At 36.1% G+C, this 16,346-nt stretch overlaps 1 protein-coding gene across 1 annotated transcript in view; it reads right to left on the bottom strand.

The window, feature by feature from the left end:
• Positions 1-779: 779 nt before the first annotated feature.
• The window catches only part of MDGA2 (MAM domain containing glycosylphosphatidylinositol anchor 2), a gene marked incomplete at its 5' end in the record, with an annotated part of 811,681 nt that continues 796,114 nt past the window's right edge, over positions 780-16,346 (bottom strand). Inside the window, 2 exons of the mRNA XM_055132080.1 lie at positions 780-4,470; positions 7,209-7,314. Coding sequence (XP_054988055.1) covers positions 4,382-4,470; positions 7,209-7,314 — 195 coding nt within the window. The remainder of the gene's footprint in view (positions 4,471-7,208; positions 7,315-16,346) is intronic.

The following is a 16,346-nucleotide window of genomic DNA, read 5'->3' as shown; positions in this document are numbered from 1 at the left end:
AGACCTGTCATTCATATTTCTCATTTTGAAATATAAAACTAAAGACAGATTATCTTCAATTACTCATAATGATTGAATAGCTAATCTGTAATTCCAATTATAATTGTTATGATTACTGACATGTATAGGTCAATTTTCTGATATATTAAAAGTGAAGTACCATCAATCTAGTTTATTATATGACCTGGTGTTACAGTAGGCATCTTTTAAATATTTTAAAGAAAATATTATGACAGCACAAATTTTGTACATACTAAGTGCTAAGAATCACATGAAACTGAAAAATATTTGAAACCAGGAATACACAGCATATTAAAATTCATGATGGAACTAAAAATTAGGTGAGAGGAAAAAGGAAAGAAGGGTTAGTTATGTATATATGTAAGAGAAGACTCAGATTTAAATTTTTTAAAAATTATTTTAATTATTTAAATTATTTTAAATAATGCATAGTCAATGAATAACATAAATATAGAAATATGATAGGGCATCTTTTTCACTTTTGAATTTGTTGGAAGGTATATAGCATGATTTAGCACTTCCGGAAACTTTAGTAAATTTTGTAAATTTAAACAGCTAAAATGCCATCGAATTAAGATACACTACTCCTTTATATATAATCAAACAGAAATGTTGCCAATTGTAATAAAAATAAGTCCACTGTGAAGGTGTCAAAATACGAAAAAACAAGCATCTTTGAACTGATGAAAGAAAACAATGGTCCTAATTAATCAGAATCAATTACTTAAAGTAGGAATAAGTGCATATTACATGGTATAATCCCAGAAAATTAGAAAGTTCTATTGCCTGATGCCTTCCTACATAAAAACACAACAACAAAAATACTGGCATCATTTACATTTAAAATGCTAACAAAAAAGAAAAGGGGTGAATGTGACTTCAACTCGTAAAATACAAAAAAATGTAATAATAAATTAGGAATAGGAAGGCAGTTGGTAAACAGGTAAGTGCTTTAAAGTTGTCATCATTGCTATTAATGTTATAGAAGAGACTATGCAACATATTTTATAATTCCCTTATCCCAATCTTTTAAAATTTCCTGTATATTCATACATTTACTTTCAATTAAAGCAAGAGAACATTTGATCTGGAGGAAAGAAAACAGGTTCTAAGTTTCCTGGTTTATATAAGTAATTCAGAACCCACTTGAAAAATGTATTTTAATGTATTATCATATCAATAAATTTAATTGTTTTGTGGTTTCTCTGTCCCCCACATTACTCTTTGCACTCATCTGCAATTTCTTGAAAATTTAATCAAGAATTATTTTTGAAGTACCAGCCAGTTCTCATGAACTTCTGAAGCACTGTATATCCTTACTATTAATATACTTATTGCATACTATCACTCTGAATACACTTGTGAAGCATTATGTGTTCTTACTGTGCAGAAAGTTACTGGAAGGACTTAAAAGGTTTCTGGTGGGGGAAAGGGGTGTTTTGGTTTTGGTGTTTTGGCCATACCCAGCAGTGCTCAGGGCTTACTCCTGATAGGTTCAGGAGAACTTCTGGGGTATTGGGAACTGAACCCAGATCACCCATGTAAGGCCTGCACCATACCCACTGTATTATCGCTCTGGCTCCTGAATGTTTTATGGTAGACCTACTTTATTTACAGAAATTTCCTCTGATGAAGCATTTAGGGAGAAATGGAAATTTAATTGCTTTCCAGGAAAGGACACATGTATATCCAAATAGTCTGAATATAAAGTTGCTAGTTTTTTTTGAAAAGTCTCACTCAAGCCATATTTTAAAAAATGGTGATGGAAATGAGATAGTCTTCTCTTTAACACTAAAATATTTTCTTGATAATAGAATCAAGGTGTGTGCAGAAAATAAAGATGATCTATCAATAGGAATAGTGGAGAGAAGTTGTTAGTTGCACACTAAATGAAGTCAAGATGAAGATATTTTTACTCAAAATATTAAATCATGTGATTCAAATATTGTTTACTATGATCTTTTTGGTTGATAAATTAGACAGTTGACTATAATTTTTTATTTGTTTTGATTTTCTTATGGTCCACACCTGGCAGTGCACAGGTTTGCTCCCGATGGAGCTTGGAGGACCAGAAAGAATGCAGGGGTTGGAATCAGGTTGGCTACACATAAGGTAAGTGCCTTATGATCCTTGACCACAATTTTGAAAAGTTTTCAATATGTAATATGTTTGCTTTTGAATTCAAAGAAATTCTAAAGCTTTTTTTTTTATCCTGTTTAATATAAAGGGGTTGGTTCAGTTCAACTCTGTCACTAGATATTCAGACTAGTCTCCTCTTTAACTGTGAAAATCAGCATTACATTTCAAGTTTATTTTGTTTCATGATTTACTTTCAAAGATTTGATATTATTTTTACATGGATTGCAAATATGGCAGAGTGTATCAGGGAGTTCCTCTTAAAATTTCTTCCTGTAGACATTACTGTGTAGGAATGAAACAATGAAAATTTATCCCATAAATAACAAATCAATTATGCAACTAATCTCATTTTGGTAATAAGTAAACATTGCTCAACAAACACACATACTGCTTTTCATACCTTACCTGGAAAGAGGCTTTATTTAACATAGCTGTAAAATTAACTTTTAAGTTGAATTACTGAATTTGCACAAACATTTCTACAGAATTTATTAAAAAAATCAAGCTTTGTCATTTTCAACTACATCTTGTTGTGCTTTTAATATTAATAATTGCAAATGTTATAATTTAATATTTATATCCCAATTACTTGCATAATCCACTTTTTAATCCTGGGGTGTTGAAAGAACATATAATAATAATAATATTCTTCCTTAGACAAAAGTCGTTTTAAATGAAGTTAAAAGTTGAGATAATTTAAGGAAAAAGATCTTCAAATTTTCATAACCAACAGGTTTAAGTGAAATTTACAATGCATTGGAAAACTGGCTGGTTAAAGGTATGATTTGTCCTCAGGTAGCTCAAAATCATTTTTACAGATTTTTGTTTTTTTGTAAAAGTGTTTTTAATCTTGGTAAAATAATAAAATAATATTTCACAATTTGCACAGAGTCTGACTAAAGGGCAGAGGCATATTACCCTCAGTGTTTAGAATAAAGCCAGAATTTTCAGGCCCAGTTCCGCTGTAGAGTTTGTATGCACTGCAATCACATATTCTTGTTCCCTCTAAAGCTAGGGCCAATTTCATTTCAAATGGAGGCTAGAGTGAGAAATTACTCTTGTGTTTTACCATCTTCTGTTCTAAGTATTATCTTAACAACCTTTGGCTCTGGTTGACCCATTTAGTAACCTGGAAGAAAAAAGTGTTGCTCCCATGTCTGGTCTCAGTGGAAGTTATTTTCTAATGGACAATAAGCCGAAAGGCCATGGCTGTCTAGGTCAAACAATAAATATCTCATCTGCATGGGCTTACGCAGCAGCTGCGGTCCTTTCTTCTTCAGAAGCGGCTTTGTTGTTTTGCCTGTAATTTGCACATTTAGGCTCTGTAGTTTGCTTATAAAATAGTTTTACACAAACCACTCTTAGCAGTGCAAGCTTCTGAGTTGAAAATTAGTCAGGCTTGTTTCATTGAAGGCACTTGGTTTCCATGGCAATTTATAAAAGATGGTGTTTGGTTTCTTCGTTGGAACAGATGACTTAGTTTGAGTGTTCAAGTGGCTGCAAGCAAACTCCGATAAGCCTGTGTAATTATGTAAGCCCAGGTTTACCGTCCTGGATAGTAGTGCATGCAAAAAGAGACAGCATACAGTTATCTAGCTTAGCCATGGAGGAAAACAAAAAATAACAACCAAGGTGGGATGGGGAGAGGCTAGGAGGAACATGAGTGTTTTAAATCATTCTGAGTTCAGGTTATTTTCAAGGAAGGGTAACAACCAAAGGTAAAAGGGCCTACATTTATTTAATTCTCTACGAAAAACCTTCTTGAAAGGAAAATAAATGCCAGCTCTTCACGTACCCTGTTTACAGTGAGGTTTTTGTTGGCAGGCCATTAGGTTTCCATGGTAACAAGCAAACTATTCATTTGAAACAAAACCAGCCATGACTTTGTGCTTTGACAAGGATTTCTATAGCTTTTTTTTTTTTCCAGAGTTCAACCAGATGACCAGATGATGCTGTAATCTTTTAGCCACAAAAGCACCTGAAGGTCTCTTCACTACTCAGGTCAAGGTTATCTTTATATGTAGTTTGGAATAAGTTATACTTCCATGATGTCTTTTTTATTAATCCCCAGTGCTTAAAAAATTTTGTTTTATTATTTTATTTTTGAGTCAGTAGTCAGTTGAGGAATCTTTGGTAGTTTGTTTTTTCAATGTCCATTTACAAAGACTCTTTCTTCATGCCAGTGCCTGGTGAATCTTTTATAGCCTCTGCCAGGATAAGGTCACCTTCGAGGACTTAAGATAGAGATGAGGACGATAACCGGAAAAATCCATATATGCACTAAAATTCCAACAGCACCATCAACAGAATCTAGAGAAGAAAATAAATGCCAAACAAATGAAAGAAGAAGCATAGCTGTCAGTATAATGATCTAATAACACAATTTAGTAACCTGAAAACAGTTTAGATGTTCACTTTATAAGCTAATTTTCAAAAGGGTTAACAGAAAAATAATTTCATTAGCTGTTTGATGAAGTGAAAATATATGCACATTTAAATTATGTTATAATTTAATAAAACATGCTATATAATAAACATGCTATAGAATATGCTATAAAATATCAAATATTAGAAGACATTTCTATGGGTTTGTGCTGACCTCCAGGTTTGGCTAGCCACATGAAAACATGCACATATAGAAAATAATTTGAAATCCTTACAGGTTATGCTTTCCCCACACCCCAGGCTTTCAGAAAGTATCAGCTTAAGAACTGATAAAAAATGACTTTAAATGAAAACCATTAAGATATTTTTAATGACATAGAAATTAATCACGGCCAACAGTGACTAATATACATTTATATCAATCCAAAATCTAATTTCTCCTTTTGTTTTCTTTTTTTGTCTTATTCTTTGTTTTTAAGCTATACCTGGCTATGCCCGTGACTCTGTTATTGGGGATCACTCTTGGCAGGGCTTGAGAGACCATATATGGAGCCTCAAACCTACCTGGATTGGTCATGTGCAAGACTTACTCATAGTTCTATCTCTCTGGCCCCAACCCAATATCTAATTTTTGGAGCACTAACTTTAAAAAATTTCTTCCGCATTGAGATTACTAATGCAGCTGATAAAGTTTCTTGCCAACTCTTTTTAAGACCTAGGAAATGAACACTGGCAAAGCTAGTAATTCCTTAACACCAACTTTATTGTAAATGGTCATAACCTAGGAAAGAGCAGGGTTTTGAAAATAAAAGATGTATTATCTCAGTTTTAGATAGTATGGGCCACAGTTCTATTTATTATTTGCAATGGCTGGGAATCAGACATTGTAGGAAGAGGATACTTCTAACTTCTTCGAGCATGTTCAGTTTGGTTTTTATTTAAAAAGAAACATTAACTTAATGCTCATCAAAAACTTCAATAGAGAATGGTCACTATCTTCAGATGCTATGATGCTATCTGTCACTGATCCATATTGTAAAAACAAATCCTATTCTCTTCTGAGAAGAATGAATGTATGATATTCTGTGCATTTGACAGACCTTCATTTGGGTATTTCTACTCATTTTCTAAAGCAAATTAACCAGACACATAAGGAATTTTTATAAATATGTTACTAAAATCTAAGTGTAATGTGAAGAAAGTGAAAATTATGACCAAAATGGTTCATTGTCACAGTCTTAGATTTTGTCTTTTGAAATAAAAAAAATGTAGTCAATTCAGTTCATATAAGCAATCACTGGGCAATTATACAAATTTGAATTTCAACATTCAGCCTGATACAATTTCTCATCAAAAATATCTAGTTAACAAAGGTTGAGTTGCTCTACAAAAAGCATTTCCATGTTCTCTTTATAGATGCTTAATGACTGATTAATTGTGTAAATTTAGATTTAAATCTAGATGTAAATTTAAATTTTGTAACTATATTATCACAAATATAAAATTTATAGGTGAACCTATGAAAACCCTTCAATTTGAGGAATTATTTGGGAGGGAGGTGGGGCAACACCAGGTGGTGCTCAGGGCTTATTCCGGAGCTTATTTCTGACTCTGCACACAGAAATCACTCATGGCAGTTCTGGAGATTATATGAGAGTTCAGGGATCAAACCCAGGTTTACTACATACAAGGCAAGCACCCTGTCTGCTGTACTATCTATCACCAATTTGAGGATATTTTAATAGGAACTGTTTCATACTTATCAACTTCAAGTGACCAGTATGAAAGGCAGATTTTAATAAGCAGTCCAGTTATCATTAAGATGTTTCTATTATTTATAATATCTAATTTATACCTCTTATTGAAAATGTATTTACAGTAAAATTTGTGAGCGTCAAATTAAACTATATTATTAAAATTAAAGTTAAAATTAAAACAAAGTTACTAATAAATACTCAGTACATATAAGAGATTATTTCTTTGAAAATAAGGACTAGTACACACTATTTTTTTCCACATATATCCACACGCAATATGCTTCATGATACTATATCTGCATCTGTTAAGGTGATGGGCAAAGTTAGACCTAGCAAACGTATTTATAAATTGTTTTCTGTTTGGAGAATAAAAACAAATGTTTATATAAATTTGTATGTTGAGTGTCTTAAATAGGTAAATGCTTTAATTAAAATACATATTCAAATTTATTCTATATAGTTAATTATGGAAAATATTAAATAAAAATCAAAGTGTTCTTGCCTCACAAAAATTCAGATAAAAATTTTGTTTATTTTATCTCAGGCCAAAGATACTTACAGCAAACTTCATACTATGATTTTATAAATATGTTCAAAATGTTAGGATCTCATCTATAAACAGTTTCTAGAGTCAAACATATAAATTTCTTGCCTTTTATGAAACCAATCTGGGTTCAATACTCCACATGCTACATGGACCCCATGTAGCACGGGGAGTGACACTTGAGCACAGAGACAAGAATAAGCCATGAAAACCACTGGATTTGACTCAAAAACCGAAAAGAATATAAAAAAGAAATTTCTAATGAGCAAACTTAAAATAGTCTTCAAATTTGACTATATTAATGCACTTATAATTATCTTACATTAGCATCACATCAAGCCAATACAAGAAAGAACACTCACTCTTGGTCGCTAGGTCTTGTTTGGCACATTCTCCCTCTGCAATTGACACATCATCAATGGCAATATCACCTTCTATTCCAGGACCTCGAATACCTTCAAAAATGAGCTAAAATATGAATGAAACAAATTTAAATGTAGAAATCTTATTTGAAAATGAGTTTCTATTAAGAAATTAAGGCACCACCTCTAAACTTATCAATGTCACTTTTTCTTCATGATCTTCATGATCTTCACAAATTGTTAGTACAAAGATAAGTACAAAGTATGTTATTTCCTAACAAAACCTATCATTGAAGTTTCTTGTAAAGTATTATTTTGTTTTTCACAACATAAATTTTGTATTGAATTTAGAACAAATACTTAAATACAAATATTTAAAAACATGCTAAAATACAAAAATATTTACTTTTTACAATATAAACCTGTGTTGAGCTGAAAAGCAAAGTAAATTTAACAATAAAAAAATAAGGACAAAACCTATCAGATTTGGTGATAAGGAGAACACTTTGAGGAGTGTTTCTCTAAAATAGTTCCCTCCAATTTTCTCTAAACATATAATATTGGTTTTCTAGAAATGTTTTGAGGAATGTATCAGTTCTGGGTTTTTTATAATTTTCATAAAACCCAGAAAAAGGGCTTCAATAAATCTCTATAAAATTACTTGCACTCTTACATTCATGGAGAGCAGGTCATAACAACATATCTCCCATAAGTTATTATGATTTATCTCTATCTCATTTTTACCCCTTCATTTTAAAACACATGCAGATATTTATGGGTCTACTTCTGTGTAATGTTTAGTGGAGGCAGATCTTTAAATTTCATGTGTCTAAAATAGCAATTGATCTAGAGGCTTAATATATAAGGATTGAAAGTATAGTTTATTAGAATCAGTTTATTATAAATTCTGTATACAATGTACAATGTCAAAATAGAGATAATGTGCAAATTTTATCTTTGTATTTTAATAGGAAAAGATTCATACAATTTGTATTATTATATCCTAATTATTTCTTGCTTCCAGAAAAACTATTTAATTATTTTGGGAGTGGGGTGCTTGGGGCCTCCCAAGCAATGCTCAGTGGAACCTTAGTAAACTCTCAGTGAGAATGAGCTTGGCTGTGGAGACTTGACAGTTTAGTGGTCAGTGCTGGTGGCTACCAAGATCATACTAGCAGTACTTGGGGGCCACGTTATTCTGAAGATTGAGCAAATGGAGTCAGGGACCACTAAGGCCACCATGGAGGTGCTTCAAGGTCTATAGGTCTACATGCAATTCTTGGGAGTCCATGTGGTGCCATGGATGGAACCAGGTTGGGAACATACTAGCTAAGTGCAATAACTACTGTATTCTCTCATAGTCCATTTTATTCTTTTGATACTAAAAGGCAAACAATATATCTGGGATTATATTCTCAGAAAGAAATTTCAGAGTGTCCAAATGGAACTTCTATATTTGTCTCCAAATAAAAATTAACAAAAATCTGTTTGTAATATTAAGCTGATATGTGCATTTCTAATGGCATTTATAGTCTTACTACATTGAAAAAACTCAAAATGCAACCCATTTTTATAAAAAATGTCACCAAAATTTTAATTTTTCAATTGTCCTTGAAACTATTTTAATGTTGAGCTTTAATGACATATTTTACAGTGACTGTCTAAAGTATACATTACCTCTGAGAAATTCATCTAATGTTTTCTGTATATTGTTGTTATTTTTCCAATTGAGATGTATTAGTGAACAGAAGCATTAGTTACCATTTTTTCTGAGTGTCTGTCTTTAATTTCAAAATAGTCTAGAATTAAATAAATGTCATGATATAAGAATCTCTTGCCCCCGTGCCAGGCTGTCTTCACTGGGGTCTCCAAGAGTGGGGTGGGTTGAGTTTCCCTCCTCACCCCAAGCAGAGCACCGGGAAGCCGAAAACCTCTAGAACGCAGCCACAACCATGCTCAAGGCCACTCTCCACATGCTTGGACGAGCCTCACTCATGAAGGAAGTGACAGATGAACCCAGGTATGTGGGACCCGTGGCTGAGATCTCCAAGCCTGCTCAGACTGGGACTGGGCCTCCTTCAACCAGATCCCCAGTTTTCCAGAATCTTGGCAGTCACACCCACAACCCCCTTCCCCCCCATAACCATGTAATGTCATCAGCGGCCAAGATCCAGAGACTATAAAACAAAGCTCCCAGAACTGAATTAGCGGCCATGCGACCTCTTTATTTTTAATTTTATTTTTTCCCACACGGCAAAGCCTGGCAAGCTACTTATGACATATTTAATATGCCATAAACACTAATTGGAGCAAGTGTTCCTGGAGTGAGCAGATGCCATTGAGCTACACTAGTACATGGCAGGGACAAATGAAGATGTTACTGGCACCTGCTCGAGCAAATCGATGAACGGATTGGCAGTGACAGTGATACAGTGATACATGATATAAGAGAAAAAGGTTTGGTAAATTTAGCATTTTAAATTTCTTAATTTTAGTATTTTCAATTTTTGTAGAAAAGGTGTCTTGTTTACTCATATCAAAATGCTTATGCATGATGAAATACCTGCTTTTCAGGGTCAAAGGGATAGTTTAAAGGCCTTAGAGCACTGGGAGGTCTGGGTTCACTGCCAGAACTGCATGGTTTATTAAGTATCACAGGTAGCAATCCCAAAGCACAGAGCAAGAGGTAACACTTGGAATATGCACCCCAAGAAAACAAAAAAATTCAAAGATTTTCAAAGTTTTTTTCTCTGAATTCACCCAATATTAAAGCCAAAAGAAAGAAGGGAGCAGGATCAAACTGCCTAGAAGCAAGTGCAGAAATATCAAAATTTTTAGCCTTAAAATAATGGAGAATTACTTTGAATTTCTAGAAATAATTTACATTTGACTTCCAGTGCTGTTTTGAAAGGAGATATCTGAAAAAAAGTCTTAGGCAATTATGCTTTACACCCAAGAAAATTTTACAAGACTACGGGGTAGAAAGTGTTTAAGTACACAAACTAAACACTTACTGATAACAAATCATAAAAATATTTTAAAATGAACATTTCAAAATGCATATTTTTTTAGAAAAGTATTTCATTCCCCATCCTCTCTACTCTTGTGCATTATGGCTTGCAACACAGTCTGCCATGGAGGCAGGGGGAGGGTGGGAAAGCGAGGTATACTCGGGATATTGGTGGTGGGGAATGTACACTGGTGGAGGGATGGGTGTTTGATCATTGTGGGATTGTAACCCAAACATGAAAGCTTGTAACTATCTCACAGTGATTGAATAATTTTTTTAAAGTGTTTTGATTCTTTTGATATGTATAGCTTATCTGGTAAAGAATCAGTGAACAAAATCAAAGTTTGTTCCCACTCCCTGTTTAGTTTGCTGAATCTTCTTTCCTAAACATGACAACACGAGCTGAATATTATCTGGGAGAAAGTCAGAACTCAAAGATTAAAACTGATAAGCAGCTCCTCCGGACTGCCGGCCGAGTGGCCAGCACACCGACCCCAAGCGCCACCGCCATTCTGTCTTCTGGCAAAGGTCTGTGACGCTCCCTCGACCCGCCCTTCCGGACCCAGCCTGCTCCGCGGCCCTGAGCACCCCGGGCTTCCCTCCCCTCCGGACTGCCGGCCCCCTTTGACCGATGGCGGGTTGTGGGGGAAGGGGCGTGGCCTAATCGTCAGGGGCGTGGCCTAAGGAAAGTGGGCGTGGCCTCATTACCGGCGGCCAAAGCTCACGCGGGGGCAGATAGTTTCCTCAACATCCTATCCAGGACTAACATCCTAGCTATTCGCAAGCAGTAGGACAATAAAACACAAGACTTCACATAAGAATTGAAGGAAACATCTCAGTACGAGACCAGGTTCTACAAGTAAAAAGGCAACCACTATTAACTGAGCCTATCCACAATCCTTTTTCACCACAAGAGGAAACAGGGATACTCATCTTCAAGGGCCCTCTTTCATACCACAACAACAACATGAAGAAACAGCGAAAATCCCCAGTGCAAGCAGAGGACGATCAAAGGAGTCCGGAAACCTCAATGGGCGCTTCCTACAAACTTGACCTCTCTCATAAAGAATTCAGAGTTGAAATCCTCAACATGTTCAATGAACTCAATGCAAAGATGGACAACTTCAAGGAGGACCTGGCAGAAACAATACAACAGACAGCCGACAAAATACGGGAAGAAATGAGAGCAGAAATAAAAACCTTCAAAAAGAAATGAAGGATTCGGTACATGAAATCAAAAACTCTCTGGCTTCCCTCAACAATAGAATGACTGCAGCCAAAGACAGAATCAGTATGCTTGAAGATGAGCTGCAAGAGGCCTACAGGCAACAACAAACCATGGCAAGAGACCTCAAAATAGATCTAGCCAGAATCAGAGTCCTAGGGGATTATTTCAAGAGGAACAACATTAGAATCATTGGACTACCAGAACCACAGGGAACCAACACCAACGAAAAAGACACAGTCAAACAAATCATTGCGGAAAACTTCCCACAGCTGGACAATGCGGATATCCAGATTCAAGGCACCCGAAGAGTGCCAGCTAAAAGAGATCCTAACAAAAAAACCCCAAGACATATCATAGTTACAATGATGGACATCATCCAGAGAGACACAATACTGCAAGCAGCAAGGTCTAAGAAGGAAATCGCATACAAAGGAGCACCCCTTAGACTCACAGCAGATCTATCAGAGGAAACCCTCCACGCTCAAAGGCAATGGTGGGATATAGTGAAAAAACTCAATGAAATCAACGCTTCACCAAGAATTCTTTATCCAGCTAAACTCTCATTCAAACTAGAAGGAATCATACACTACTTTGGGGATAAACAACAGCTCAGGAACTTCATAGACTCAAAACCAAAACTAAAAGAAGCACTAGAGGGGCTATTTTAAGACAAGAACAACCACTACAAGCACAACAAACCCTTGCACAAAGACGGCGCAAAATCCCATAACAATAATCTCCCTTAATGTCAATGGTCTGAATTCACCAATTAAGAGACTCAGACTGGCAAAATGGATTCAAAGACTGAACCCAACATTCTGCTGCCTGCAAGAAACACATCTGAATAGCCAGAACAAACACAGACTCAAAGTCAAAGGATGGAAAACAATCCTGCAAGCAAACAACTCACTCAAGAAACCTAGGGTGGCGTTACTAGTATCGGACAACATAGACTTCAGGTTGAAAAAGATTAGAAGGGATAGTGAAGGCCACTTTTTATTAATCACAGGATGTGTACATCAGGAAGAAATCACACTCCTAAATGTCTACGCACGCAATGAGGGACCAGCTAAATACCTACAACAGCTGCTAAGAGACCTTAAGAAAGACATCTCGACCAACACAATAGTAGTTGGAGACTTCAACACAGCACTGTCTCCTCTGGACAGATGAATAAGATTAAAACTCACCAAGGAAATACTGGCTTTGAAGGAAGAAATAGAAGAGAGAGGGCTAATAGATCTATAGAGGGCTTTATATCCCCCAAAAAAGGAATACACATTCTTTTCCAGTGCACATGGAACATTTTCCAGAATAGACCATGTGCTAGGCCACACAGCATACCTCAACAGAATCAAAAAGATAGACATTGTACCAGCTATCTTTTCAGACCATGATGCACTGAAGATAAAACTTAATCGTGGACAGATGCAGAAAACCAAATCAAACACCTGGAAATTAAATAGCTCGATATTGAACAATGAGTGGGTCAGGAAGGAAATCAAGGAAGAAATCAAAAGGTACCTAGAAACAAAGGAGAATGAAGACACGAGCTACCAGAATCTGTGGGACGCAGCTAAAGCCATTTTAAGGGGAAAATTTATAGCTCTGCAAGCATATCTCAGGAAGGAAGAAAGAGCCCACATAAATAACTTGACTTCACAGCTCAAGACCTTAGAAAAGGACCAACAAAAGGAGCCCAAACCAGGCAGAAGGAAAGAGATAATAAAACATAGAGCAGAAATTAACGACATGGAAACCCAAAAGACAATCCAAAAGATCAATGAAACCAAGAGCTGGTTCTTCGAGAAAATAAACAAGATTGATAAACCACTAGCAAGACTCACAAAGAAAGAGAGAGAGAGAACCCTAATAAGCCGAATCAGAAATGAAAAGGGGGACATCACAACAGAAACCAATGAAATTCAAAAGATCATCAGAGACTACTTTGAAAATCTCTATGCCACAAAACAAGAGAACCTAGAAGAAATGGATAAATTCCTCGACTCCTATAATCTCCCAAGGCTTAACCAAGAATACCTGGAGTACCTGAATAGTCCAATTAACATCAAGGAAATTGAAATGGTAATCAAAAGTCTTCCCAAAAACAAAAGCCCAGGTCCAGACGGATTCACTAGAGAGTTCTTCCAAACATTTAGAGGACCTTTTGCCAGTCCTTCTCAAGCTTTTCCAGGAAATTGAAGAAACAGAAACACTCCAAAACAGTTTCTATGAGGCTCATATCTCTCTAATACCAAAAGCAAACAAAGACACCACAAAAAAAGAAAACTACAGCCAATATCCCTGATGAACACAGATGCGAAGATCCTCAACAAAATATTAGCAAATAGAATTCAACAACTCATCAAAAAGATCATACACCACGACCAAGTGGGATTCATCCCGGGGATGCAAGGATGGTTTAACATCCGGAAATCAATCAACATAATCCATCATATCAACAAAAGAAAAGATAAAAATCAAATAATCATATCAATAGATGCAGAGAAAGCATTTGACAAGATCCAGCATCCGTTTATGATGAAAACACTCGCCATAATGGGTACAGAAGGGACCTTCCTCAATATAGTCAAAGCCATTTATCACAAACCTATGGCAAGCATTGTCCTCAATGGGGAAAAACTAAGACCCTTCCCTCTGAGAACAGGGACGAGACAAGGATGCCCACTCTCTCCACTTCTGTTCAATATAGTACTGGAAGTACTTGCAATAGGGATTAGGCAAGAAAAAAATATTAAGGGTATTCTGGTAGGAAAGGAAGAAATCAAGCTCTCACTATTCGCAGATGATATGATACTATACCTAGAGAATCCTAAAACCTCTACCAAGAAACTCCTAGAAACAATAGAGTTGTATAGTAAAGTTGCAGGCTATAGAATCAATACCCAAAAGTCCATGGCTTTCCTATATGCAAATAATAAGAGAGAAGAAAGTGACCTGAGAAAAGCAATCCCATTCACAATTGGGCCTCAAAAAATCAAGTACCTCGGAATCAGCTTAACAAAGGAGGTAAAGGACTTGTATAATGAAAACTATAAAACACTGCTTCAGGAAATAAAAGAGGACACAAGGAAATGGAAAGACATCCCCTGCTCATGGATTGGAAGAATTAATATTTTCAAAATGGCAATTCTCCCCAAAGCATTGTACAAATTCAATGCGATCCCTATAGGAATACCCTTGACATTCTTCAAAGAAATGGAGCAAGCGCTCCTGAAATTCATATGGAACAATAAACCCCCACGAATAGCTAAAGCAATCCTTGGGAAAAAGAAAATGGGAGGAATCAACCTCCTCAACTTCCAACTCTACTACAAAGCGGTAGTCATTAAAACAGCATGGTATTGGAACAAAGGCAGAGCTGCAGACCAATGGAATAGGGTTGAATACTCTGACATACACCCCCAAATATATGATCATCTAATCTTTGATAAGGGAGCAAGAAATGTGAAGTGGAGCAAGGAAAGCATGTTTAACAAATTGTGCTGGCAAAACTGGACGGCTCCATGCAAAAAAATGGGCTTAGACCTCCATCTATCACCATGTACAAAAATCAGATCAAAATGGATTAAAGACCTCAACATCAGACCAGAATCCCTAAGGTACATTGAAGACAAGGTCAGCAAAACTCTCCACGACATTGAAGCCAAAGGTATCTTCAAAGCTGACACGCCACTGGCCAAGCAAGTGAAAACAAAGATAAATAAATGGGACTATCTCAAACTAAGAAGCTTCAGCAACTCAAAAGAAACAATGACCAAAATACAAAGACAGTCTACAGAATGGGAAAGGATATTTATGCAGTACCCATCAGAGAAAGGGTTGATAACAAGGATATACAATTCACTGGTTGAACTCCACAAGAAGAAAACTGCCAACCCAATCAAAAAATGGGGTGATGAAATGAACAGAAACTTTTGCAAAGAAGAAATCCGAATGGCTGAGAGACACATGAGAAAATGTTCAACATCACTAATCATCCGGGAGATGCAGATCAAAACAACAATGAGATATCATCTCACACCACAGAGACTGGCCCACATCCCAAAAAACAAAAGCAACCGGTGTTGGCGTGGATGTGGGGAGAAACGACTCTTCTTCACTGCTGGTGGGAATGCCGACTGGTTCAGCCCTTTTGGAAAACAATATGGACGATTCTCAAAAAGTTAGAAATTGAGCTCCCATTTGACCCAGCAATACCACTCCTGGGAATATATCCCGGAGAGGCAAAAAGGTATAGTAGAGATGACATCTGCATTTCCATGTTCATTGCCGCTCTGTTTACAACAGCCACAATATGGAAAAAACCAGAGTGCCCGAAAACAGATGATTGGCTAAAGAAACTCTGGTATATTTACACAATGGAGTACTACGTAGCTGTCAGAAAACATGAAGTCATGAAATTTGCATATAAGTGGATCAACATGGAAAGTATCATGCTGAGTGAAATGAGTCAGAAAGAAAGAGACAGACATAGAAAGATCGCACTCATATGTGGAATATAAAGTAGCTGGAGGTACAAGCTTACAATGTTGCGATTCCTGGCAGACATTTCTCTGGACTTAGTTACTAAAATACAGAAATCCAAAACTATGCTGCTACTAGTGTGGCCTCCTGACCTCATATCTCTTCATTCTCAGCAATGGAAAACAAATTACCAAATGCTTTCTTTTCAGCAGATCGACTTTAGGGGGGAGAAACTCCAAATCAATAATAGTGAATTTTTTTTGTTGAAATATTGAATGTAATCAAAGTAAAGTGAAATTAAAATGAAATTTACCAGTTACACATGCGGGGTGGGTGGCTGGGGAGGTGGGGGGAAGGGGGGAGGTATATCGTGATTCTTGGTGGTGGAATATGTGCACTGGTGAAGGGATGG

The sequence above is a fragment of the Sorex araneus genome, chromosome 3 (assembly GCF_027595985.1).
Source record: "Sorex araneus isolate mSorAra2 chromosome 3, mSorAra2.pri, whole genome shotgun sequence".
NCBI lineage: Eukaryota > Metazoa > Chordata > Mammalia > Eulipotyphla > Soricidae > Sorex > Sorex araneus.
This window is presented reverse-complemented; position numbering and strand designations above follow the sequence as displayed.